The 27755-nt window shown below is 41.8% G+C and overlaps 2 protein-coding genes across 2 annotated transcripts in view; one reads left to right on the top strand and one right to left on the bottom strand.

Annotated features, from left to right (window-relative positions):
* The window catches only part of bmp6 (bone morphogenetic protein 6), a 44325-nt gene extending 28226 nt beyond the window's left edge, over nt 1-16099 (top strand). Inside the window, exons 3-7 of the mRNA XM_029457614.1 lie at nt 2411-2559; nt 2920-3117; nt 11728-11804; nt 12974-13084; nt 13780-16099. Of these exons, the coding sequence (XP_029313474.1) occupies nt 2411-2559; nt 2920-3117; nt 11728-11804; nt 12974-13084; nt 13780-13929 (685 nt within the window). The 3' untranslated portion in view covers nt 13930-16099. The remainder of the gene's footprint in view (nt 1-2410; nt 2560-2919; nt 3118-11727; nt 11805-12973; nt 13085-13779) is intronic.
* On the bottom strand, nt 15480-24463 carry txndc5 (thioredoxin domain containing 5). Its single transcript, XM_029457615.1, has 10 exons — nt 24119-24463; nt 22755-22907; nt 21979-22084; nt 21780-21876; nt 20796-20911; nt 20176-20262; nt 19487-19645; nt 18654-18736; nt 18105-18234; nt 15480-17467 (listed from the first exon to the last, which is right to left on the bottom strand). Exons 1-10 carry the CDS (start codon nt 24289-24291, stop codon nt 17345-17347), a joined length of 1227 nt encoding a protein of 408 aa, XP_029313475.1. The 5' UTR covers nt 24292-24463; the 3' UTR covers nt 15480-17344.
* Nucleotides 24464-27755: the final 3292 nt, after the last annotated feature.

Here is a 27755-nt window from a genome sequence, read left to right as displayed (position 1 = left end):
TCCTCCCGTCCCCCAAGTGAGCGCAGCTAATACACGCCAAACATTTACATTACGTCTGCAGGGGCAGATAAACATCCAGTAAGATTTCTGAATGATATTTGTGTTTTATCAAGCCCGCCCAGCGAGAACCGACTCAACATGAAGAGAATTCCTGACATACATTTTAAGCTAACATCTTATATAGCCCAGTATATTTAGTTTCTCAATGAATATACATCAAAGTATCTTTCTCCTTTTTAAAGCTCAGCGTACGGGGAGCTATTAAACTTGATTCATATATTATTTTGTGTGTTATCATAAAGAAACAACCTTGAGGTGGGGTCTCTAACACCAAATGTTCTCAGACTACAGTCTGAGGACAAAGCTGATCCACTCTGAAGTCCACGGATTGAACAAGTAGCTATAGATGTTGGCAAAGTATATTTTTCTGTCTGTCAAAAGGTTTCTTTGGGTATCAAGAGCTACTTTTCTTCTGCATTCCTTCATCCCTACAATAGGGGGTTTGTGCTCTCCAGCCTGGAGGTAAAGCCTTTTATTTTTGGAGATATTTGGAGATTAAAGGGCCCAGATATCTCCAATTTCTGTATTATTGCAGGACAGGTTTTTTACCTTGAAGAAAATTACAGCCTGGATGGTGTGCTTATCAGGTGAAGACAATTTGCACCTGCTGTGTATTTGCTTTAAATTCAAGGTGCAACATGCAGCAACATATAAAAACTGTAACTGTTACATTCTCAGCTTCATTGTCCTCAGTGCTGAACGTAACGTCTGAGGTCTTTGTTGTTGTTTCCCACATCTTCTACCTTTTGCAAACCTCAACCTTTTGCAATCGCCCAATCAGTGGGGAGCCGATAAACTTTCTCGAGCCCCTCCTTCCAGTTAAAACCTGCCTCCTGTTTTGACTCTAAGCCGTAATGATAGAGCGCTTAATTAGCTTGACACCCTTTGTACTTTTCATATGATTGGGGCGGTTTCGCGAACAGCAGGCAAGGAATGTGAGAGATTACAATGCCAGCAATGCGGCAGGCCTGACATCGTATTGAGAAATGGCAGGTTGCTGCGAAGGCTGTTTTTTACTGACCCAAACTCATTCAGCAGCATTTACCAGCTGTTAAACTGTACACAACCAGGTTTCATTCCTTTTTTCCATACAAACGTTTCTTCATTCTGGATCTTAAAATGTTGCGCGGCATGTAGATCCAGAGTTATAATCTCCTTCTTGTACTGACAACCTCGGCATCCTTTCCCTCCAGATGTCTGACTTGCATATTGTTTTTTACAATCTTACAAATATGCCTTTGGAGCAGTTTAAAAGATGAAAGCGCGATGAATAACCAGGCCAGCTTGGAGCTACACTCTCCCACCTTGCGTTACCTTTTTAACAACGTTCACTGACAAGGCTATAAAGGAGAGTTATTGTAGTAAAAAAACGTAACTTTGACCTTTGACCTTATTATTCCAGTTCATTTAAGCAGTCAGTCCATAAGAGGTTTTACAGTAGGCTCTCGGTAGCCTTCGCCCTGCAGGCGGCTCTCTGATGGACCTCCTGCCGTCTTTCGTCAGCCAAACAGCGGCTCTGGCGATGAGGCGGAAACACGGGGACACTGGCCCACGCTGTGACATACGTGTGAACTTAGCAGTGGGGGGGGAGTTTGTGCGTGTGTGTGTGTGAGGGGGGGGAAAAGGGGAATAGTAGCTCATACGGAAACTGTCAGAAACACTCTCATTAATGACCAATAAAGAAAGGCTGCTGATGCATGACTGCAGGGGGATTCTCCAAACACCTGGATGATTGTGAGGCTTTGATGTCGGCTCTATAGGACGGTCCGACAGACCTAGTGTTATTACTACTGTAATGGGACAGTGGGAGGACAGGCCCTCTTATCACTCACACTCTGTCTATTCGTTACAACTCCTGTGCTCTCTTTTCATTCACTCGTAAACAGTTGTATTACGTGGGTCGTTTTTTCTTCCCCTGCACGACACATTATTCAAGTTTGTGGCTTGATTTCGTTCACACAAAATATTGTAAATGATATAAACATGCCTGTAGCCTGAGACCAAGGATTTAATACCTTCCTGTCCCTCAGAGAGGTAGAGCGTATGGTCAAACTTACAGTGTGGTACAGTACAGTGCATCTCAGCATTTTCTTTTAAATGCAGCGATCCATCTTTCTGTCATTTTGTTATGATGCAGTTACCTTGATACAAACCAACAGCTCCTGAGTTTCCCTCTTAAAGAGGAAGACCAGTCCTCTGGTGTTCTGAGCTACAGTATAGTGCCACTGTACTGTACTCTGTATTTAATGCTGTACATTCATTTTAACACTTGCTTGTTACAAAACACATCTCTATTATTATCTATGGTCTGAGCTTTTTTGCTTTTGTGTCATCGCCCATGTTCTCCCAGAGAGGCAGACCTGTTCCTGCTGGAGTCTCGCATGCTGTGGGCGGCGGAGGACGGCTGGCTGGAGTTTGACATCACTGCCACCAGCAACCTGTGGGTGATGAACCCGGCTCACAATCTGGGCCTGCAGGTCAGCGTGGAGACCACCAGCGGTAAGAGATTACATCACATACAAGTTTTCTTTCTTCATTTAAACATGATTTTTACAGCTTTCTTTTGGATAGACTGGAAAGAGTGAGCTCAATCTCAAATCTCAAGGGTGGGATTCAAACCCGGGTCACTGTAGTAAGGATTAGGAACTAACCGGGCGCCCCTACACGTTTTTTTAAATAAACTATTAAAGCACACAATGTACTCAATCTCACAACAAAAATGTATAGTTAAAAGAAACTTTTAAAGTTATATTTATCACAGGTAGTCTAAGGAAGTCACTGGTCGACAAGAGAACCATGACTTGTGCTGATCAACACGACCTTTGTGTAGTTTTTAAGCGCTCTTGTCTTCGGAAACAGGGCAGTGCATCAGCACCAAGGAGGCCGGTCTCGTAGGACGTGACGGTGCCCTGGAGAAGCAGCCTTTCATGGTGGCGTTCTTCAAAGTCAGCGAAGTGCATATGCGCACCGCTCGCTCCACTGGCGGAAAACGTCGCCAGCAGAACCGCAACCGATCCACGCAACCGCAGGACGGATCCAGAGGGCTGGGCCCAGCAGGTCAGTCTGCCTGTACGCTACACAAACACTGAACCTTCACCGACCTCATCAAACAATACAACCGTGAACACAATGAGACACAAAACTGAGCTCATCCGTAACTGAAGTCTGACCTGCTGAGATCTGGGGATGCGTAGCATGTGTTTGAAGTATTCCTCTTCGAGACACTTGATAAATTGAACCTGACTTCACCCGGATCTCTCTCTAATCAGATGAAGATCCTGGCTCAGGGTTGATGTCCAGAATCTGTTTTTACTGTAGTTTCTCTGTATACATGAAGGGTGGTGAAGTGTATCCTGAAACCTGCATATTAAGTGGAGAATATGGTGTTTTTCAAGAGCAATATACAATGTTTTATTTATGAAGGGGATTTTTGTGGCACCAGACAATGTGAGCTGGAGAGATAAATGAAGGGTTTGGGTTGAGATTTCAGCTGAAAAGACTTTAGAGAAAAAGAGCGCAGGCTAACTGGTGTTAGGGAAAAATAATATGCATATGATTAGAACAGAAGACTTTTCGAGAAATCTTTTTATGTTGCATTGTGGATTAATTCAATGATTTAAGTTGCACACAGAAAATACATCTGGACAGGTCACCTCCTCATTAGTCCTCCCCACTTCTCTTCCCTCTCAGATGATGTAATGAGCAGGTATAAGCCTGATGTTGTGAATTCAGCAAGCTTTTCAAATCAAATCAAACCCTAATCCGCTCAACTTTCACCTGCTGTGTAACTCTGGCCAGACTTTAGAGTTCTTGAAGCTAAGCTGCTCCTGTGAGGCGTCATTGTGTGACTAGTGTGGGACATGAAGCCAGCGCTCAGGGAGCCTGCTGTTAATATCGGCCTGATCCTCGGCTAATTTGACAGATGAAGCGTTATGTTAATATTAAGCTTTCGTGGCTCAAAGCTTTGACTCGGCTGTGTATCAGAGGAGATCCCTGTATGCAGCAGCAGCAACCACTTCTATATATTTCAAGTAAGAGAAAATACTGAACTAGTACATTCATGGGTTTATGTGAGAAAGACCTTGGTCGACTTCTGTAGCAAAGTTTTCACAACACATATTATTGTTGTATCTGCTGAGCTTCAGTTGTTTGGCCCAACAGCAGCTTAAGCTCTGCACACCTGCTTGCTGGTCTCTCTCTCTTGTAAAAAATGATGTGGGAGAATATACTTTAAGCTGATTCCAGGGGCTGATACCCCCTAACTGGAGCTGATTCTCAGCCCAAAAAGGCTCAACTTTGCACCGTAAAAAAAACTGGCAAAATCTGGTCCAGAGCCGGCTTACGTTTGGTTCTCTGTTGCCAGAACACAGCTTAGTGCACTGACACACAGCTGCAAACGGCCCCACTTGGCTGGGAAGCGATTTACCTTTGCTTTGCTCCTTCTGCTGCCCCGTTTAATGGCTCTACCATCTGCAGGGTATACAGAAGTATTTGTGTGACAACTTGAGTTTGTTCTCGCTGCTACTCTGGAAAAGCCTCGCTGATAGTCTTTGGCTCTATTTGTTCAGAGCAGCTCCTTCACTTTCTCAGTCGGTGACACAACAGGTTGCAAGTAAAATTCCTGCAGAGCTCTTTTCTCGGTAATTGCATTGGATGAAAGCTTTGGCAGAGAACAAAGACTCATCATTTGTTATGCTACAGGACAGTTGGAGTCTACCACATGTTCACTTTTGGCTCCAGACCTGGACTCTCTTCTACCCAGCTGTCTTTGGCTTGACATGTCTTAAGACTTTAAGTCGAGATGTCTTGAAGATGATACTGATTCTGGGCTCCATAGTGAATCAGAGGGCTAAGGTGCACATCGTGTGCTCATAATGTTTCTGCCCTCCTTTAGTAGATAAAGGAATATCTTTGTCACATGTAAATACATTCATCATTTTAAATAATATTTCAATTCTAACGTAGCAAGTATTCGGCTTTTGTGTCACGGATTAAATCAGGACGAGAAAACTTTCTCTGAAGTGAATCTGCTCAAAAATCTGCTCTAACAAGGACAAACTGTTAACTATGCGTCCTGGAGGATTGGACTTTACATAACCCAAAACATCAAGACCTCTCCGCCTCGCCACTCGGGACGACGGGGAGTGTAAATATTTAGATCCTACACAGGAAGCGGGGAGGCCCCCCTCGCGACAGCCGAGTGTCCGTGGCCAGCAGAGGACTGCTGGGATTGGACGGGATGGGAGGATCCGTGAGGAATTCAGGAGGGCATATGGTTTCAATACCGCATCACTCACTCCAGAGACGGGGAGGAGGACAGGATGGATGGGGAGAGCATCCGTCTTGTGGAGCGCTCATGGGGAGAAACAAAATGTGGACGTTGTCCCCCAGTTTCTGTTTGGCACAGCGTTACAGCACATCACTTCAGGCCACCGCAGCTACAACTAAAAGGAGCATTTCACCTATAATTCACCCTGATATATTTTTTCCCCGAGAAAACATGAGATCTGAGACCGGAAGGCAGCAATGTGTTTGTTTTTAAGTGCTCTAGTGTGCACAACTTCCACATAGAGGCTTTTAAAAAAACTTTTCCCCGCATGAGTTACTTTGCTCTGTGCGTTTCCTAAAAATAGTTTCCCTCCACTGCCCAAATTGCACACTCCTGACCTGTGTGGTTAACCACGGCAATGATTTAACTGCTTCTTTTGTATCAGCTAGGTCCCATTTGGTTCTCATTTGAAGTATAACTGACACCTTATGAGATATTTTTGTCAATTTTCATTTATATTTTATACATTTGGTCGTACTGCTTTGCTTTGTCATAAATTACTAAAATGCCTTCTTCAGTCTGCTAAGGATATAAAACAACCTTTTAACCGTGAACTTTATTTTCCCTACTGTACTCCCTGTGAGGCCACGGGCCTTGTTATTTTCTCATTTTCACAATTTTAGTGAGCTGGATTTAAAACGACATGTGATATTAAATGTCTTCCAGATGACAAAATAGGACAAATTCAGCCAAATAAATTTCTGCAGCATTAGTTTTGAGATAATAGTGTGATTATAGGTGTAAAACATCATCTTTGTTTTTCACATTTTAGTCACAAAAGCAGACTATTTGCAGGCTTCTTGTTTTTTTAACAAATTGGTGTTTTTAGTTTACATTAGCATGAATCGTTGTGTCCGCTTCACGCTCCCGCCCCCTCTGGGTGTGCCTCATGTGTTCACAGTGGAAAATGCTGCTGTGTACCTCGCCAAAAGAACAATACAACACCTTTAAAGGTAATTTGGGGTTTTGTGGGCGAAGAAGGTCGGGGAGGTAATGGGAGCTTTGGCTGTGGGGGAAGTTAACAACCATCCGGGGAAGGAATATCACGTCCCGGCACAGCACAGGCGGCCTGTAATTAGGCCTAGCCAGTCATTAGCTGCACAGCTAAAAGACTGACCACGCTAACAGTATCGCTTAAGGAATTATAATAACACGGCGCTTGGCCAGCAATGTTTTTTCATCTGTCTCTCCTCGCCTCCCTCTACCTCCTCATTCTCCTCGCTCCCTCCCCACCCGACCTCCTTTTGTTTACCGTTGGAGTAATTAGACATGGCGGAGCTCCCTCGCAGGGTTTAATAACCTCTGTGATGAAAGACAGGAAGAAAGATAAACTTCAGTAGTAGTGGTTGGTGGGAGGGGAACGAGAGAAGAAACGTCAGGGACAACTGTGACGTTCTCCTTTCATGTCACTGTTCATGGCCTCTCTTCTTACAGGAAGGAACGAGGCCATCGGGACTCTCTCTCCTTCCTTCTTCTGGGTTAGTGATCCAGATTTTATCTTCAACATTGGGCCGACATAACTCAAGTTTTCTGTCACCGCCACCTCTATGGGACTTCATGTAATTGATACTGTAAAGGCTGCCATGAGAAATTGCTGGAGCAAACTATATAATAAACAGTGAGGCGGTTTGAGAGATTGTGGCCTGCTGGGGTTTGGAAAGACTCACACACACACACACACACATACACACACACATACAAAACACTTCCTCCACCAAACACCCTGACTATAAAGTCTGAATTGGCACCATTTAATTCCTGTATTTTTGGAACAACATGTGATAAATATAACTTATAGCCTTTTCCTCCTGACAGAAGTGCTGGTGAAAGTGTTTTCAGGGTTAATGAATAGCCGGTAGTGTAGTGAGGGGTTAATATCAGCCCAGTGCTGTATATCGAAAGTCTCAGTGTTAAAGAGCTACAGTGCTTACGTTCAGTAAGGAGCAGTGTTTCCCCTGCTATTGAATAGACAGGGTGGGGAACCGGCAGCCGCTGCCCCACCTCAATGAATTCAATGTGAATTGGCTTTAGTGGAGAGTTTTATCGTCACATGGTCAAACGGATGCTTGTCTACTCACAGAAAGACATTTCCAGGTTAAACACAGTTAAGCTGTAATATAGAAGTAGAGCTCAGGGCCACTGGCTCCATTCACGTCTCACTGTCAGTGACGGAAATCTGCTTCCATTTCATACTCAGACAGTTGGTCCTGACAGCAGTGCAAAAAGCAGGTGAAACTAGAATCCAGGATTTGATTCTGTCTGTTGATCATGAAGCTACAGCCAGCAGCCGGTTAGCTTAGCTAAAAAACTACAACATGTATTTACACTTTGGTTTTTGATTCAGTATCAGATCAAACAAGATATGTGTGAGTGGGCTTTAGAGGTGCTGGGAGGTGGATTTTGTTACCTAGCAGGGCTAGCTATGTTCCTCTGTTTCTGTCTTTATGCTACTCTATGCTAAACGCCTGCTAGCCGTAGCTTCATATTTAGGGACAGGAGACTGGTGTAAAATAAGCATATTTCCCAAAATGTCATACTTTTCGTTTGATGAATGAGCCATATAACCATCCGTATTATGTTGTTATATATTTTCTGTGCAGACCTACCACTCTAATGCAAAAACTAAAACCTACAGGAAGTGCAATAAGCACTGACTTTTATTTTGTAGTAGCATACAAATGAGTATAATATGTAGAGAACGTTTTCCGGATGTCCTTCCCACCTCTGCTCTCTGTCAAGGAAAGGAAAAAGAAATGAATGGAAGCCTCATGGGAGCCGGAGCTCAGCGGTAGCTGTGTGGCATTAAATTTTTACAGGCAGGAAGGAGAGATGTGGTTTATGGGCACCACAAATCTGGGCCTTTACACTCAATGAAAGCCCACAGTAAATATCAGCTTTATTCCTCTTAAAGAGCCCCACAGACTGTTAATGCTGATGGCTTTGAAGGCCAAGAGGTGCAAGGAAAATTAGTTCTGTAGATTGTGTCAGATAGTGTGTGTGTGTGTGAGAGAGATACAGAGAGGAATGTGTTTCTAAATACTATAACTGATGCTGTACAGCATATGGCAAACCAAAATATTATTTTAATGTGTGTTGATATGCACATTCCGTTCAATATAATTAGTTTAAGAAGATTTTGACAATTACGGGATCATCAGCTGATAATAAGTGAATATCTCAGTTACTGTTGTTGGACGCTGGTTTAATGATCCTTTAAACTGAATATCTGACTGCACAGGAGGTTTCACCAATTAACTAAAGTTACATGTATTAGTCTAGCAAACAGAAGAATACACTGTTTTGGAGTATTTCAGTTTGATAGTAAATACTTTCTGTCTCAGCGTGCAAATCGTGTTCATACAAACAAGGAGGTGTGAAAGAAATCAAATGAGTTGCAGAAATGTAAACCTCACAAGGAACTGTATTAATGGCTGCTGGTGGAGAAGTGACGAGTGTGCAGGCTTTCTTCATTCACCCTTCACCCTGCAGGATGCAGGAGCAAGGGGGCTCTGTGAGTGTGTGTTTGTATCAAGGGTGTGTGGAGTTTGGTGTGTATGTCGGTGTTTGGAAGCATAACAAACTCAAAGTTATTAAAAACCCCAGCGATCCATATTCCAATATTCATCTCTACACGTTGACTATGTGAAAGCCCTATCGTCCTATAATATTGTAATGTGTCGATTCCTCTTTCTATAAACATCACCTCAAGTTCATATCAGGTCAGACAATCCGCTCAGTTCTTTCAACGGCACTTTTTTCTCCTTCCTCTGTCCTTGGATGTTTCCTATACATAAACACTGTAAACGGTGCCTTTACAATGCAAGAAAGAAAAGTGGATTCTTTCATTTATTTCACAATTATAGGAAAAATCAGTGGTATCCTACAGCAGCTGGTCTGGGACCAACCTGTTTCCTCATTTGTGAAGGTCTCCATAAAGTGAATCTGTTAAATCTGAACGCTCTCTGCTGTTGAAGACTCTGGCAGATCAGTCGGTCCACAGGGAGGCAGGACGAGCACATGTGTATCATCTGCACACAGACATGCGTGTCTGAATGCACAGAGCATATAAACTCTGTATTTCCACATCAGTAGACAGAATTGGAAAGGAAGGAAGTGTAAACTGGGGAAACACCTGACTGTATTTGATGGTTACGGATGACTGTCTGACCTCAGCCTGCAGCCGTCTGTCCTGACCAGTCTCCCCTTTCATTTCCTGTCTCTTACAGAATGAACTCGTCTAATCAGATGACATATTGATATTCTGCAATAAATTGCAATAAAAAGAAACGATTGTTATCGTTGTATTGTCAAACTCTTACTCATTTTCAGTGCAGATGGTAGAAACTGAAGGCCAGACAGACAGCGTTAGTTCCATGCTCCACTTAGCTCCTCTCTTTTCTCTTTTCCTCTTTTCCTTCAAGCTGAGATGAATCCAAGTGACAAATCCAACTTGCTCTCCCTCCCTCCTCCCTCCGTCTGTCTGTCTGTCTCTTTTTCTTACTTGAGACAAGTCCAGCTAAAACAGAGTCTGGGCAGTGCGGTCAGTGCGTCTGTTCAAAATGAAATTTGATTTGATGATGAAATCTTAATGCAACTAGCGCTAGTGAATTTAAATTACAACTCTTCGCTTTAATGAGAGGCTAAGTGGATTTGGCTGTTAAACAAATAAACATCAGGTCATTTTTGTGTGTGTGTGTGTGTGTGTGTGTGTGTGTGTGTGTACTGTAAGTGCCAATGGTAATGAATGATAGACGTAGAGATGTGAGGACCCAACATCAATGACCTGTGTGTGTGTGTGTGTGTGTGTGTGTGTGTGTGTGTGTGTGTGTGTGTGTGTGTGTGTGTGCAGCTGACTAAACAAGGCTGCTGTTGGTGAGGTGAGAGGCTGTGACTGAGTGACAAATATCCGTCTACAGTCTGACTCACTCGTTTTTTTTTTCTCTGACACATAAAAAAGCTGTAAATTGTTTTTTTTCCTCGCAATGTGAAAAGTTATTGTAGCTTAAATATCTTAAGCACTAACTCTACTTGGCTAAATGTGGGCTGCAGTCAAATTGTCAAAACAATTCCGTCCCGTGTCTTTCCCTGAGCACTTCATGACGTTTTCCATCGAGACCAAGGAAAGACATGAAGGAGGATTCATAAAGACTTACTGCACTTACACTTGGATATGGATGTTTGTTTTTTGAAGAAACTTTTATAACTTTATAACACATAGAAAATAAGTAAAGTGACAAACTCAATGCTGCACAATTCAAGTATGATGATTGCCACAAGGCATTATGGGACGACATTCTCTCCTTTCCTTTGATAAAGGATGCTCCAGTGTATCCTTTGCTGAGCATCGAAGCACCTTTCCTTAGCATGCAGAGAATTCCACCAGCTCTTATCGTGGCTGCCACTTACAAACTTCCTGTTAATTTCCTTCCTAAGCAATAAAGACAATTCAACCGCAGCCCTGAAGTCAGAAACCAGTATTGTAACCCTAATGACAAGTGACACAAAAAACCCAACAGAAATAGGCAACCACTAGAAGGTTTTAGTTGGTTAACAGTTTTATAATTAACTTAGCAATGAGAGAATGTGCAGACCAACCAACTACAGTTTACTTGTGCTATAGCTTTCATTCCCCCCTCTCATTGTCTTTCTCTGGGAGGTTTGTGAAGAAAATATAATCACAACAATTAAATCAGTGAGGCGAGACGGAGAGTGAGCGAGAGAGAGCGTCAGTGGAAAGTCAGTGTCACCGTCTTGACTTCAGCGTGGTGACCGGTGCCAGCAATGACCTCCTTGACTGTGAAAACCAAACCTATACCTGGACTGTCTGCAGCCGTCTGCCCCGCCGCTGCAGAATGGAACAGAGATAATTAAGAACAAACTGCAGGGCAGGAGAGTTCATAAACACAGTTGTCACTGTGTCACCACTTGCGCTTGTGCCAAGCAATATTTTTGAATGCTGATGAATTCAATTAGGCACGCGTTCAAACGCATTAAAGAGCAGATGAATGTGAAGCACGTACAGCGCAGTGACCGCTGTAATGTGCATTTGTGCCTGTGCTCTGGTCTACGCCCTCGCATGCGTCTCCACCCAGTGCATTACATGAGGCGTATTGTGTTGTTCTTCTGCTCTCAAATTCTGAATGTCATGAGTCACTTTCATAAGGTTTAATTAGGAATCATTTACCCAGGGAAGGGTTTTAGCCTTTAGAGTGTGCTTTACCATGGTCAACTCTTCAGTCGTGCACTGAGACACGTTGGGCAACTTCAAAGATCACCGTCAATAACCGTGCACTCTTTGCAGATGCAGCTTCTTGATGACTTCTGTTGTTGTGTTGCAGATTACAACAGCAGCGATCAGAAGACGGCATGCAGAAGACATGAGCTCTACGTCAGCTTCAGAGAGCTAGGCTGGCAGGTAGAGAACCTTTTCTTATTCAATACATCCAAACAAGTCCTAATACACACGTGTGGTGAAAAGGTAAGATAGCAGTGACCCTTCTAATCACTGTTTACTGGCGGCTAGGTACCGTTCTGTATGTAGAACAATTTTAGGTTGAATAAAACCTTTTAAATATGGAATTTGGTTTACTGAGGATCCATAAACACATGAGATTGGATGTAAATCTACACATAACTGTGGATATCGTGCATAATCACATATCTTTGTATACATCAACACAAGTCTAGCAGGCACAAAAAGTGTGTGCAGGATGAACACAGCTTTGGCTTTGTCTTCTTCAATGTGCAATAGTTACTTTATACTGTTACCAACAATACGTGTCAATAACTTTCTCACCAGCAGCTGTGACAAGTAGTTATCTCTTGTAAGACGGGTGACATTATACACACCACTGAATGTCAAGCTGATATGAAACTAGTGCTGCCAAGCAAGAGAAGCCAAGAGGGAAGAAGTCAGTTAAAGTAGCTCGGTGGGAGTACACTGAAGTCAGAATGTGTGTTTGAGTGTGTGTTTTGTGTTTACAAGGAGACAGACATAGAAGGGCAGTTACGTACATCCTTCTAACACAGCACTGACATCTAGAGGGAGACTGCCAACACACACACACACACACACACACACACACACACACACACACACACACAGGAAGGGAGCTGGACAGACAGAGAAGAGAAAGACAGAGAGCGATTATTAACACAGACAGGAAGGTACACTAGATAAAAACACAAAAACAAGTTAAAAAGAAGTAAAACATGCAGCGACTTTGTCGGAGTCGAACAGTAAGATGCAGAGGAAGGAAGGAAGGAGGGGAGAAGTATTGCTTCCCTGAGCGATTCCACAGACAGTAGTGTCTGAGCAGCAACGTCCTCACAGACGAGATTAACATGGAACGTACCAACAAGAGTCAGAGGGGGTTCTGTAACAGGGCAATGCTTCAGCCTCTCTAGTTAGGAATAACTACCTACATTCATACATTCAATAAATGGAGAGTGTTCAAAGATAAAAAAAAACCACTTATATTGTGGAATTATAACCTGACATCTCTAGTGTTTCAAACAAAGACATAGTCTCTCTAACGGCTCTGACTGTGCTGCTTTTAACGTTTACTGCCACGTTTCTCTCAGGACTGGATCATCGCTCCTGAAGGCTACGCAGCCAACTACTGCGATGGAGAGTGCTCCTTCCCCCTTAACGCCCACATGAACGCCACCAACCACGCCATCGTGCAGACCCTGGTAAGACCAACCCACAGGCGTGTGTCGTGCTCAGTATATTCTAATTGTACTCGCCACTTCCTGCCAGTGCAACAAGATATTAAAGGGACAGCAACTTCGTTTAAAGGAATGTATTATACTAATTTTGTAATGACTTCAAGAGATAACTACAACAGTAGGAGAGTTCACAAATCTGTTTTCATATTTTCATGGGATGGCTATGTATTTATGAGTCTTAAAATGTATAAATAGATAATAGCAATCCAGTTATTGTGACACAAAGTAAACTTAAAGGGGCACTGTGATTTTACACATGAAAATAAGTTCACTTGTCAAGAGAAAATAACCCTGATGTCATAGTTACGTCATCGGGGTGATCTCAGATCAGGCTCGAGATTTAGAATTTTGTTCGTCCTTGAACTCAGGGCAAGGAGGTTGAAAGACAGATATTTAGTTTGCAGGGAAAGTCTAGAAAAGACAATATTATGGGGGGGATGTAGAGTTTTAGGAGCTTGTCCATTTTTTTATTTGCTGAGGGTCCCTTTAAGGCTCTCTTATCTTTTTATAAGATGTAGATCATTTATTGTTAATGGAAATGTTTTTCCACTGCTGACATCATAAGGGTCATGTGTGTACGGGCTGTGGAAAACAAATGAGAACAATTGAGGAACGTCGATCAAAAATACTAAAACGTTATTTTCCTTTGATTTTTTCAGGTGCACCTGATGAACCCAGAGAACGTACCAAAGCCGTGCTGCGCTCCCACCAAGCTCCACGCCATCTCGGTGCTCTACTTCGACGACAACTCCAACGTCATACTGAAGAAGTACAAGAACATGGTGGTACGCGCCTGCGGCTGCCACTGACACCGGCATCGAGGGCGAACAATGCTTGATTGAAAGTCTGGTTAAAGGGCAAAGGGCTAAAACTGCACCAGTGACTCCTGTGTGATGTTGACCTCAACTAGACACCAGCTTCATGCCCACAATCCTCAGCCTGCAGGGAACGTCCACCCTGAAAGATCATTTACATGTTCTATTCAAATAATCTTGGACAAAACATCCATCTAATAACACAAACACTTGTCTTCGTCCAACTAAGAGGGGACCACTGTGGGCGTCCGATAGGCTACTCCACCCTCCAGTGTTGAGCCACCAAGATGTTCATCACCTTCTCTATTAGCTGTGGAGTCTTCACTTCATGGTTCTGCAACTGAGTGAATGACTGTGTGTGTGTGTGTGTGTGTGTGTTTGTGTGGGGAGGATGGAGTGTTTAAGTTTGTATATTATGCATTTATGGAAGTGTGTGTCTGAACGCCTAAGAGGCTACTGCACCTTCTCCCTCATTGAGAGGAAGAGGGCAAACTGAACTGTTGTGGGACCAGTCCGAGTGCTGCTTTCTTTCCCTTCTCCTCTCCGACAACAGAACGATGGATCAGTTCTCAGAGGGGACTCGAATAATTACTTATGAACAACTTCTCTGCAGCGCATGACCCCGGGAGTTGACTCGGTGTTATCACAGCTCTGAAAACCAACAGTCGTCAGTGACGTCACCAAATGACAGAAAATGTGTATAAATGGTTTGAGTGAGATGGGAAAATACAAACTCAGTTTCCTTTTCAGCGCAAATGTTAACTCGATACTAAATGAATGATACATTGGAGTTAGTAGATTCATATTTCCTTCCTCTTTCCTAATGTATTTTCTTCTTAAGCCATATTTGCCCTCCAAAAATATAATATGGACTGAACCAAAGTGACCGCAGGCTATTTTAGTAGTGCACTGCTCCAAATATCCCCTCCGTGTCAATATTTGCCGGGCTCACGCCGAGCTGCGATTCACCAGGCTGGTTCAACATGATGCATGTTGCGGCTAAACTGATGTTTTTCTCCAAAGAACCGAAGAATACGGCCTTATCCCTCTGACATACCGCAATTGGCCATTTCCATGTTGCTGCACTCGCAAAGTTCACAAACGCTTCAGCCCCTGACAACCCATCAAGAGATTGTGGAAAAACATTTCAGGAGTCAAAAACAGCCGGCAGAACGGTGTCTGTGCCAGCTTTCTGAAATTAGCTCTTTGCTTTTTCAACCCTGAGGGTAAAATTACGTTGAGATTTGTGTCCAGTGGCAACATCTTTCCAATTGAACATGTTACTGTGAGCTTTGAATGACATGGAGCTTTTTAGAGAACATATTTTAATGAAAAACTAATACCAACAACATTTAAAATACCTTATGTGCCTAACCAATCATAAATTACAAAATATACCTCTGGTAAGCTGCTGTTTACATTTGTGATCATGTTTAGACTGTTTTTTGTAAATACTTGTACATTCTCAGCTTATTTATTGCACCTTTTATTAAAAAGAAAAATCACATACCTTATTAACAGAGACCGATGCAAGAACAAAAAACTTATTTTTGAATTTTTTTATTATGAAATCTCATGTTACAACTTGCCATTATTCACTCTTTTTGTACAAAATCCATGGTTAGTGCACAACCCATGACTCGCAAGGAAAAATACTTCTGTCACTGGAGTTGTTAGACCATGTGCTATCCATAAAAACTTTTACTGACAAAAAACCCCCACTGTGTTTGACTGTTTGTGTACCTGGGTTAGACAATAAAAAGATACTCTGCATGGTGCATCACATACGTTTCACATAACCTGGGTCAAGCAGCATTTGCAGTGTAATGTCCTAACAGGTGGGAGAAGTCACAACAAGTCACAGAAAAGAAACTGCAAACGCTATAAGAACTAGGTCTGATGATGAATTACATTTTCCACTTCTGTTGAATATTCAAACAGATTCATGTACTGTAGTTGGGTTGATGTTATGTCGCAGTATATTTTGGTTGCTATTGATAAAGGGTGCTTCTTTTACCCGATGACTTTACTGGTTAGTGAGAAGCTGATGTATCTGTACCTTAAAACCATATCACCCCCCCCCTCTGTGTAGCAGAGTTAAACTATTGCTGGCATCACAGCTTGGGTTTCCAGTCAGAAAATTGACATCTAAGATTATTTGGGAGCAGGAAAAGAAAATGACAGATCCAAGACGCAGCTGGTTCAATCACTAAGATAAGAATAGATCACAATCAGAGTCAGAAAGGTGATGTGATGCTCGCCCACCTGACCTGCAGTGAATGTTTGTTTCAGTTCCAACATCAATACAAAAGTATAACCACAGCAGTAAGGTTGTAAAAGCTGATGAAACCTGTTACTTCCTGGAAAGGATGAGCGGAGGCATCACAAAGAGCTGTGAATGACTTCAGTGCCACAGAGGAGCTTGAATCCTCGTGCAATCTTCTAAACTTACACTGCGTGTTCTACCCTCAACACCAGCCCAACCGTCTTCTCCTGCTCCACTGACTGGTTCCCAAATCCTTTCAACGTTTTAAAGAGAAGTAGTAGCAGTAGTAACTCTGAAGATGTGTTTAATGGAGATGTGGGGCAACATGGTCCAGGCCTGAGACCCTGAATGCTAGGAGGAGTAGAGAGGGAAGGCCGATTGAGACCACAGGAGTCAGAAAATGGTTAAGAAGCACGATTGAGATGTTTAGTCTACAAATCCGTGTGCCATTATCAGACCTGTGATAACGATGATGCCTCCATCACAACTTCTTCTAAACTACGGGCCGCTTCCCTGAGAGTTAAGTCCGACAGGCCATCACTGGCATGGATAGAAATGACCCTCAACTTAACGCTCAACTTCACATTTGGGTGACACAAACTTTACAAACTATTAACCGACAGTACCGTAACATGAATGGCTTATGATTTAACATCAGATCCCGTGTATAAAATGTAGCATTTACAAAAAGTCAAATGGCTATAGAAGTTTATCAGAAACAATTGATTTTTTTTTTTAGACATCTGTCCTTTAGTGCCACCATTTTAATAAAAGACATTTTATCTGTGCGAGAAATTCTGGTTCTGATTGACGGAGCAGTGCTTGCAAAGTGGTTGTCCGACATACTTCATTTGCAGACCCAACCAATACTATAGTATCCTCCATGTTAGGAGATTAAGGTTGGGCGACAGCAATGACAAATACATTCACATCCCAAACACTCTACTGAATCATTCCGTCCTTGAACACAGGAGAGAGAACAGACTGCAGTCCGTCATTGGCTGAGTCCTTTCTGAAGAGAACCCGAGTGGAGAGAAAGATAGAGAGAGGTTTGGCTACTGTAGGAGAGAGAGTGAGGTCCTACTGGCCAGATATGCAGTGTGGACGAGGAGGGTGGAGAGTTGAGTGCTGACTTCACCGTGTCTACAGCTCGTCTCTCGTCTGCCTCATCACAAAGCTGTGCAGGCTCTCCAGGTCCCGCCCCCCATGGTGCTCGTCACCCTGCTCCCCCGCCCTGAACATGATCAAGGTGGGGTAACCTCGAACCTGGAATAGGAGGGACAGCAACAACATGCTTATTCTATGAGCTTTGTCATCTGAACGTTATGCAGAGTGAAAACAATTAACACACGTGAACCTTTAGAATAATCCTAAAATCTTGGTCGGAGTCCCGTGAAAATACAGTCGACTAATGGAAAGAATCACATCCTCTTTGATAAAAATATAAATCTTTAGAGTGTTAAAATCACAGGGGCAGTGGGAGAACCAGGCAGGTTTATAAGATGTAAAGGTTTCTATGATATCTTAGATGTATAAACACAACGGGAACATTTTATCACCGTGAATCATCACTCAAGTCTTCAGAAAGATAACTGAACTGTTGAACTCTGCAATCACCATAACTTACACTGTATACAATGATAAGTTGGCTTAATGATCAAGCTGATAGTGAGTGTGTGCCAACAGTTCTTTACACGACAGTGTGAAATCTGCTTCAGGATTACAGTCAAAGTTGTTTATGGCTCTGAGATAAAACCTCCATCTTTGCTTTATTACATCCTGTATCACACGTTTTATCCTAATTTGACCGACGGGTACGTGAGAGGAAGAGATACAGAGTGCTGCATGTTCAGTTTAGATGGTGTCTTACAGTATACATTGTGGGTGACGCCCACATACTCACAGAGTACTTATTGCAGAGTGTGCGCTCAACAGTGCAGTCCACTTTGGCTATCTTGACGTCAGTGAGGCCGGAAAACTCCTTCTTGGAAAGATCCTCCCATGTTGGAACGAGGTTCTTACAGTGGCCACACCTACAGTTGACAGCAGGATAACACAGAAATGACATCACTCAAAGTGACTGAGACCTTGCTGGGAGTAGGCATGGGACAATATCAACATTTCATGTCATGATTACCCTGGACAAAATAAATTCACAATATTATCCAAATATGCGTAAAACTCCTAAAATGGCACTTAATCATACTTTACCTCAAAATGTGTTAAGAACGATCACAGAACATCTTTCTTTGTGAACATCCCTTTTAGTGAAAAGCTATCAAACCCTAAATAATGTAAACATGATCATTTTTAAATCAGACTCTATTCTCGTCTCATCGTCAGCTGGCAGTTTTGTCAGTGTGACTATAACATGCAAACATTTGAAAATCTGTGAAGGTAAGTTTTACTTCAAACGAGGCGTTATAGATCAAAAATAATAAACCCTTCTTACCATGGAGCGTAGAACTTGATGAAGGTGAGCCCCTTGGCCACTGACTCATCAAAGTTGTTTTCTGTGAGGTCCAACACACTGGACTGCAGAGAGGAAAGAAACTGGTATTGAAGTCATTACTGAATTGTGATGATCCCGAGGGTTCTTCTGCTTTATAAATAACTTCATTTCATAAAGTAGCAGTTACAGAGTTTGCATGCCATGCCAACATCATCTCATTAATCACATAAGTGTGCCATGAATGTCATCAATTTACCAAATCAGCCTTTCCCCAATGCTTCACTTTTGTTGTTGTACATTATTGAAAGGATGGTATCGTTGTAATCGGCCTGTGTGAAATTCTGGCCTCCATCAGCAGTAAAATAACTTCTCTAATCATAATTACTAGTTGAGCTGAGGGGGGCCAAGCACAGAGCTCTTTACTTATGTGCAGGTAAAGATGGCCGTCATATGTCCGGTCCCCCCTAATGAAACTTCTGTGGTTGTACTGTACCAGGAAGTGATCCCCCCCCGCCCTCATAGCAGCTCATGCAAAGCAAATTCCCAATCCAAGTCATAAGAGCTGTAATACTTCTGTCGCTTGGTTGGATATCAGCATTCTGTACATAGTATTGTTAAAATTGTGGTGAATTCAGACCAATTTTATAAGTATGGGGTCTAAAGCATTTCAAGTACCAGGCAGAATAAGTTCCACACATTAGAGCAACTGAAGAATTGTTAAAGAAATATTTTTGACCATTTCTGAATGTATGAACACCTGGCACTGTATCATATATTTATTGTGTATGGCATTTCTTGTTGTTGTTGTTGTTGTTGTTGTTGTTCACACACACCTTTACTTCCTCTTCGACTGGCTCATCAGCGGGGATCTCGTTTGCTTTTTGATCCTCACTTGGTTCCTGTTCTTGCTCCTGAGCGACGCCAGCCTTCAGCTGGTTGTCTACAAAGTCTTTGAAGGAGTCCAGGTCTCTTTTTCCTTTGTACTGATCCGTCTACAAAAAGACACACACACCCTAGAATTAATACCTTACTGCTATCACCATAATTGTGGAGGATATTTGAATCATTTCTTAGCATTGTGAATTATGCCATATTGATATTGTCATTAATGTTTCTTTGGACCTCTGGAAGTCCACATTGACCCTGGACATTTGGGCCTTCTTAAGCAGAACCACTGACACTTTTTAACACACAAAGAACACAACACTAACAAAATACTATGTGTGTCTTACAATAACAAAAACTAAAAGCAGTTTCAGCTGAAGCAAAAGGCAGATTGGTTATTAATTATCATTTAACTCAGATCTTGAATGGCGCCAGTGTAATCATATGATGGCTGATGAACATCCCAGTGTTTTTACATTACAGTTCATTTAGCTGACGCTTTTGTCCAAAGCGACTTTCAAAAAGTTAATATTCATGTTTTAATCCTGCCAGTTTATAATGTCATGAAGCTTGTTACAGTTTGCAGTAAATCTTAGGTGTCGAGCAGACGGCCACAGTTCTAAAACTTCTCTCGTACCTTCTGTCCGTCGTAGAAGAAGAGCAGTGTGGGATATCCCCGTACGCCGTTGTCAGAGCATGCCTCATAGTGCTGTGTGCAGTCCACCTAGGTCATAAATATGAAGATGTGTTATTAAACTAGAATGAAACATCAATGCAAACACTAACCTTTAAACGTGCTCAAGGTGTGTCATAACCCAGTATGCAAACAGGTTCTCATGTGACCAGCATCCTGTTCCGTCAAAGGAGCAACAGGATGTAAATGCTGCTACAGTACAGCAGGGTTCACAAAAGAGAAATTTGGTTTCTTCCCGGGACACAAACTTACAAAAATACATCATGAATTGCCATAAGTTTTACATTTATAAAACACAGAGAGAAACATATCATAGCTATGCAGTTTACTCTAATTGACGACCCAATCAAATGGATCCACAACACATTTTGGGTCCCGACTAAAGTAACTTTACGCAACAATCACGGAACAGTTTGTCTTCAGAAGTGTGTCACAAAGGAAGCTCATGTTGTAAAAGCAAGTACCTTTGTGGATTTTACTCAAGTTACTGGTGTTTTATGGTTTTAATATCTTTTTAATTACTTATGAGTAGTTGGATCATAAACCTGTGAACTTGGACCCACCTTTCCTATCTTGACATCGTCAGAGTGCTGAAAGGAGTTGGCCAGCTGCTCCCAGGTGGGGGCGATGGCTTTGCAGTGACCGCACCACGGGGCGAAGAACTTAACAAAATGGGCACCTGGAGGAAGAGGGGAAAAAGCCACATTAGAGAAGGAAACTGCAGATAACCAGCAAGAAAGTGTAACACAAATGAAAAGTAAAGTAATACATACAATAAGTAAGTAGAAAGTAACATTCTGTGCCGAGTATATCAATTTCTACACGGACATAATTACACACAACTGCACAATTATGTACTTAAGTGAGGCCGAGCAAGTTTATGTTTTCAGATTTGCAATGTAATGTAAAAAGTTGATTCCACAACAAACTCAACCCAGACCTGTCATTAATGAAAATATACACCTCTTCTACAGAGGTTATGCATAACCAATTACGCAACGTTTATTGGAGCTCTGTTGCCAAGATGTGAAGTTGGGACCTATAAACACTGTTTTAGAAATGCTTATGTCATATCCTGACTTTTTTCGTCTCCAAACAAGAAATAATTTATTTTTCTTCAAAACCAAAACATTCGACTTCAGCTGAGCTTAAAAGCCACAATTTCAACGAGACAATTATCGTGAGTACTGTTTATTTTTGCAGTCCTTGTCTAAAAATCCATAAACGTGAGGTGACAGGGGACAAGTGTTTGAGTTGACGGACATTGTGGATTGTGGCTCAGGTGCGCATGTTGAAATGTCAGTTATGTCAATCAAGGCAACGAGGTGTTTCCATTCTCTCAGGAGATCCAGATCACTGCTTAGTGTGGCTACAAATTGAAAGTACGAGTGAGATATATGTAAATATATAAATACGAGACAAAACTGAAACAAGTCATGGGTCGTAGACAGAGTGCAGCTGCAAAAACACACAGGATTACGTTAACTACTCATTAGCCTAGGTTAAATGGTACAACAGCATTATAAAATGTTCTACTAGATATTTACCTTTGGCTATGTGGGACTTAAAGTTGAGAGCAGTGAGGTCATACATGCCCTGTTTGGGCTCTGGGGCTTTAGGAGGCTCCTGTTCACTCTCTGGTTCCTGGAGGACACACAACAACAAGCATCTATGAACACCAGCGTTCTTGCACTGTGAGGGTCACTGGTTTATAAACGTGGTGTTAACTGAATGAACACAACTCACCGAAGGCTCCTCCTGGATGGTCTTCAGCATCCAGGTCTCTAGAGACTGTAGATCTCTGGGCCCCTGGTACTTAATGGCCTCCTGGTCTGGCTTATACAACTTCAGCCTACACGTAAAACAATTTCAATTGAATGAATTGTGGCATGACACTTACGGCTCCCTTCTGAAGCGTCACAAGAAAGCGTACTATAACTCTATGACCCATGCGTGCACACACAATTCTTCTAACGAGTCTCATCATTACAATCTCCAGGACTGTTAACCATTTTTGGTTATAAAGCTGTCAATCATTATCCAGAGACTGCTTTGATTGCAAGTGTAGCATGAAGTCAGCAACATCCAAAATTTAATAGGATGTCTTTAAGATAGTGGCAGAATATTTGACTAAATGCAGGCCAATGTATCACCTCTGTCAATCAGTGAAGAAAAACACTATGTCTATGTTGTAAGTAGGAGTTTCCTGATCAAGTTTCCTTCTGTTGCGTTGCTGTGCATGAAAGCTTTGAGAGTAAAAACTCTTTATGACAGCGTATGTAAAACAAAGTATCGGATCGGTCTTAATATAGCCGATACCGCTCAGCCCTGATACCGATCTTTGAGATCTGGACATCCATAGTTATAAGAGTAGTTTTTATCCTACATGCAACAGCCAATGCAATACTTTTTCAATTGAGTGATTTGCTTCAGTTTGTTGAACAAAAATATGAAATATCTAGGCTGAAATAATGCACTCCTAAGGACTAATACGAATTGATGAATTAAATAAGAGTACTTACGTGGGGTAGCCCTTAACCCCGTGGACATTGGAGCAGAACTTGGTGTCCGGGACGCAGTCTACTTTTACCACATACACTGGGGGATCGTCCATGCTGTTGTATTTATCTCCCAGTTCATTCCATGTTGGCTGTAACCTCTGGCAATGGCCGCACCTGAACACAATAGTGGTACAAATACAGTCAGTGTAAATAAATGCAGCAGGGCCCGCGTGAGAAATATGATATGAAGGTTTATAGTGGTGTATTGGAGGCATTGCAATATTAGAAATACTCCTGTACCCTCCTTTTAAGGATCCAAAAGAATAATAATAATAATAATAAATTGTATTTGTAAAGCACATTTGATGGCCAAAAGCAATCCCAAGGTGCTAATAAAATAAAAAGGACCTCTTACTTTTCAGTTCAGACTAGTGCTTATTTCTTGCACTGAAAGCCACATAGTTTTAGTTTAATGCAATATTTGTTTATAATAAATAAGAGTAGCCTGTACTATTGTGTTTAATGTCCCCTATTGAATACAGACACAAATAGTGTGAATCCATGTCAATGAAAAAGCCAAGAAAAGTTTTATAACAAAGTCAGATCATGAGTTAATAGTAATAGTGAGTAATTTAGGCAGAAAGACAAGTGGCTCTAAAGTTGCACAGCCCTTGTGAAGAGCAGTCAGCATTAGACAAAGGATTGGTCCAAGAAGAGAGATATCCACGGGAGATAAGTGACACTTTAGTAGTCAGCCTTTGACATAACTTCTGATTTTCTCTTCAGACAGTCTCTGTCTTTATCTCTGACTCCCTGAAGTTATTCTATCTAAGGCTACATTAAACTGAGCGACGCTTGATCCTCTTTTTATTTCGATTTCTTAAGACCCGCTCAAGGACTTCTTAGGGTCCGTGGACCCCATTTTCGGAACCGCTGACATAGCATCAGTCAATCAGTGCGTGCCACGTAGGCAGCATAGCTCCACACACTACAACTATCAACCGTTTTCTGAACAAACTGTCAATGGTGCCACAAAGTGTGTTTAGCTAATTGTTCCCCGTTAACGGGAAAGTTTTCAATTAACTTCAAACGACTAGTGAAATACAAGCAGTGTTAGCACCGAGGCCACTGTGAAAAGTGCAGTTGGCTAACGGTTTGGCTAGTTAGCGGATAAGCTAACGACACCGGCTGTTTGAAAGAACGGGCTAGGCTGCCAGCTAGCATGCTTGCTAACTTACCGGTTAGCTCTAATCCAAATCTTTAAACCCCTTTTTTTATCTATTTTAGGTGCATATGGGTGATGTCATAAAAAGACAAACGTCATTGCCAATCAATTTATTCAACGTCGTCTGGAAAAGAAACTTGGGAACTAACTGTTCACTTACCATGGGGCGAAAAACATGACAAAGTGGGGTGCAGTGGGCACCGCCTCGTTGAACATCTCCACCGTGTACGTGTGCTTGGCATGTTCATCTTCTTCTGCATCAGCGTCGCAAAATACACTTGTAAACAGTAATGAAAAATAAATAAAACACAACATAAAGGGTGCTGAGGCCATGGTGAATCTCTCCTAGTGGGTGAACAGTGTCCCTGCTGGTGTGAAAAGACCGACTCTCAACGTGCACGCCCCTCTGGCTCCGGCTGCCCCAGTAGAGGAATATGGACTGTGGATGGGACACATGCATACGGCGCTGCCGGAGCAGCCGGGCATGCAAACAGGATGTTGTTTAGATCTGTGAAAGCCCGCAAGCGCTCTGCAACTCTATCCAACCTGACAGGTTCAAACAAATGCCATTTTTTGAAGAAGCTTATTTGGTGAAAGCGACTTTACTGGAGAGGAGATAATGCATAAATACAAAATGTATCACTAAAACTAAAGAAAATACAGTGCATTATTCAAACAATATACACATGCAGGCATTTGTCCCATGCTTTTTATTTATATTTCTGCATGATAGACTCAAATAGTCATATGGTATTTATTTAAAGGTCTTCAAGTGTGTTTTTGTGTAGTGTTGATTATTTGAAACATGCCATTCAGTGTCCAGGGAGGTTAAGAGGTCAACGATTTAACTGAGGAAAACATAAAAACACTGAGGCAACAAAATACATTTTAGCATCTAAACAGCAAACAAAAAAAAGCTTTTCTGCAGTGAAAACATACCCATACTTTTAAGTTGATCACCAAATTCCAATGTACTAGGAACATCAGTATCCTTGCTGGTGCCTGATGAAGATGGTACAAATGGAGCATGAACGTAGAAAAAGCTGATTCTAATTATTTAAATATATAGGTAAATCTAAGACTAATCTAAATAGTGCAGTTTTATTAATACCATCTCTTGAATTCAGATATATAGTTAGACTGCTGTGGTCTACAAAGTGTCAAATACTGTACTAACATCTAAACACAGTACCATACCTAACTTTTAATCAATTGTGGTGTCAATATAATATAATTGATTTACTTTATTATGAGAAATATATAAAATAAAATAAAATAATAATATAGATAAATTGACTTGAACAGGATTTGGATTTGGTATTCTGAGGGGAGACAGCATCCCCGTACATCATTACGTTTTAAAAAGTTTGGGTGATAGATGTGCCAAATCCCTTCATCCCCATTTATATTATGGGTAACCTTATGTAACTTTTTATAGACAGGCAGACACAAGGTTAACCGTTTAGCATCATTTTTAAGATGATGGATATGACATACTAAAGTTCATATGTGAAATATCACTTTAAATATTAAAGGAAGGCAAATTAAGTCATACTAGGAAGCTCAGTGAGAAAATTGTCATTAGGGTATAATTTAGGAGACATTTGAGAGTTTGTTAAACTAGGAAAAGCCAAATTGTTTGATTATAAATGGTCCACTAGTTCTGGTCGACTGCACAGCGTTGGCAGGCGGTCTAAGTTTCCATCACACCTATGGTTGTCTTTCTTGAACAAACTGGCCGCTCTTAATGGTATAAATCTATTAAAACATCTGTGAAAAGATGAAATATTAAGAAAATAGACTCAGTATTAAGAGAACACAAAGTTAGCATTTTGCTTAAGATGTAAGAAATATGGGCCCGAGGTCAGGTGTCACATCTCTCCTGGTGCTGATGACAGATGGACTGTTGGTTTTCTGCACCGATGGTCAGATATGAGTCAGAGTTGCCTCCTCAACGATGGAAACGATGCTTGAGAGTGAGAACATTTTTAGGCAAATATAATTAATCCAATTTATTACACTGGATAAATAGTGCCTCTCGGGGGGGGCTGTAGCCTCGCGTAATGGCGACAGTGTATACTGTGTAAATCATGCATCTATTCCCACGAAGGAGTGCGTTTGTGTGTGTCAGTTCCCAGAGTAGCGAGTACCTACTGGCTTCGGGGATTGACAGCTCTTTGGCAAGTCCTCCCTTCTCCTCTCCATTTCACTTTTAACACAGTCATGATTTCATGAAACCAAATGGAGACTGCGTTTGTATATACAGTATTTCTCTTTAATCATCGCCCTTTTTCCTTTCATCTGGACAACAGGAAGAGTGGGAAGAGGAAAGGAAGAGGTTACAGAATGGAAACAGACAGAAGTGTTGCCCAGAGCGCACTAACACTTTTCCAGACTGTCGCATCTCTTTCATAAAACCGAGTCTTCTTGAATGTCTTCATGCTAAAAGTGGGTGAAAATGATCCTAGCGTGCACAGTGTCTGAAGTTAGATATACTCAATTTTACAGGCTGAGGTGTTTATGAAGTTCTCTGTGTGTAGATGTGTGTGTGTGAGTTTCGGTACTTTTGAGGCAACTTGTGTCAGGAGATTGTCCTGCTGTTCCCTCGACAACCATTGAAATTCCACTGTTAAACACGCATGCACACACACACACACACACACACAGATGATTCTGTCCACAGGGAGTACAAACATTCAGAAGCAATATACTTGTAAGAGACTCCCTCACGGAGATAGATAATGCTACATTGACCTCAAGGGTGACGAGAGGCGATCTTTAACCTTCGGCTGTAAAAACTCAAAAGTAATTTATTTAAAATGTCGTACCTTTTGACCGTGACCTCACTTGCAGAGAGCAGAAAAAAACAGCAGGCGAATCTAAAGGGTCAGCGGTCTGCAGATGCCTGAGTGCTTTTTGAATTGTGCGATGGGAATAAAGCAGTTTGTTTCCACGTGTGTCGGCCTGAGGAAAGACTCATTTTCTCATGATAGCCAAAGAGTTAAAGGAATAGTTTGACATTTTAAAAATGTGCTCATTTGCTTTCTTGCCCAGAGTTAGATGATGAGACTGACACCACTCTTATGCTAAATATGAAACAAGCCAGCATACGGTTAGCTTAGCATAATGACTGGACAGAGGAGAAAACAGCTAAATGTCTAAGGATTAATAATTAACACGTTTTATCTTGTTTATTTAATCAATTTGAAAAATCTAAATGTAAAAATTACAATTAGCTATTTTAAGGGAGTCAGAACTATTTCCAAAAAATAGATTTCACGTAACCCTTCATTCCTTCAAAAAACGTTTCAACACTGCCACTGAGGGAAAGAACACTGAGTGCTGCCTGAACCTTTTCCATTTCACATCAAAGGTCTTTTTGTCTGAACTGTTATGACTGCTATGATCATATTCCTGCTCTGATTTAGTCCACTGTGCTGACATGAAGGTGTCAGCAGTACGAGAACTCCCACCCGCTAAAGTTTATTTGAGCTATTATATAAAAAAATGGCCTTGACATCCACTCGTGACCCACAGTTCTCACTGCACTCTCACATTCCAGCCGCTGCTCACTCAGTGAAACACAAATGCCTTTATGGTTAATTAGAGGTGAAAAATGATATATGAGATTATTTTTGCACATGATAAATAACATTTACACACAGACCCAACCCTCCCAAAGGGGCTCTATTGTTACCATGGCAAGCCAATAACCACACATCACTATTTAATCTCAACATGTCATATAGCTGTGGTGAATATGACCAAATTGCTGCTGACACATTTTACATTTTGCC

The sequence above is a fragment of the Cottoperca gobio genome, chromosome 20, assembly GCF_900634415.1.
Source record: "Cottoperca gobio chromosome 20, fCotGob3.1, whole genome shotgun sequence".
Lineage (NCBI taxonomy): Eukaryota > Metazoa > Chordata > Actinopteri > Perciformes > Bovichtidae > Cottoperca > Cottoperca gobio.
Note: the sequence above shows the minus strand (reverse complement) of the source record. Positions and strands in the feature narration are given on the sequence as shown.

Coding starts and splice junctions, on each gene's coding strand:
- txndc5 (XM_029457615.1), bottom strand. CDS start 24,291: ATGGCCTCAGCACCCTTTATGTTGTGTTTTATTTATTTTTCATTACTG. Junction 21,877..21,978: donor CCATCCAGGAGGAGCCTTCG/GTGAGTTGTGTT, acceptor TGTGTCCTCCAG/GAACCAGAGAGTGAACAGGA. Junction 19,646..20,175: donor TCTTCTACGACGGACAGAAG/GTACGAGAGAAG, acceptor GTCTTTTTGTAG/ACGGATCAGTACAAAGGAAA.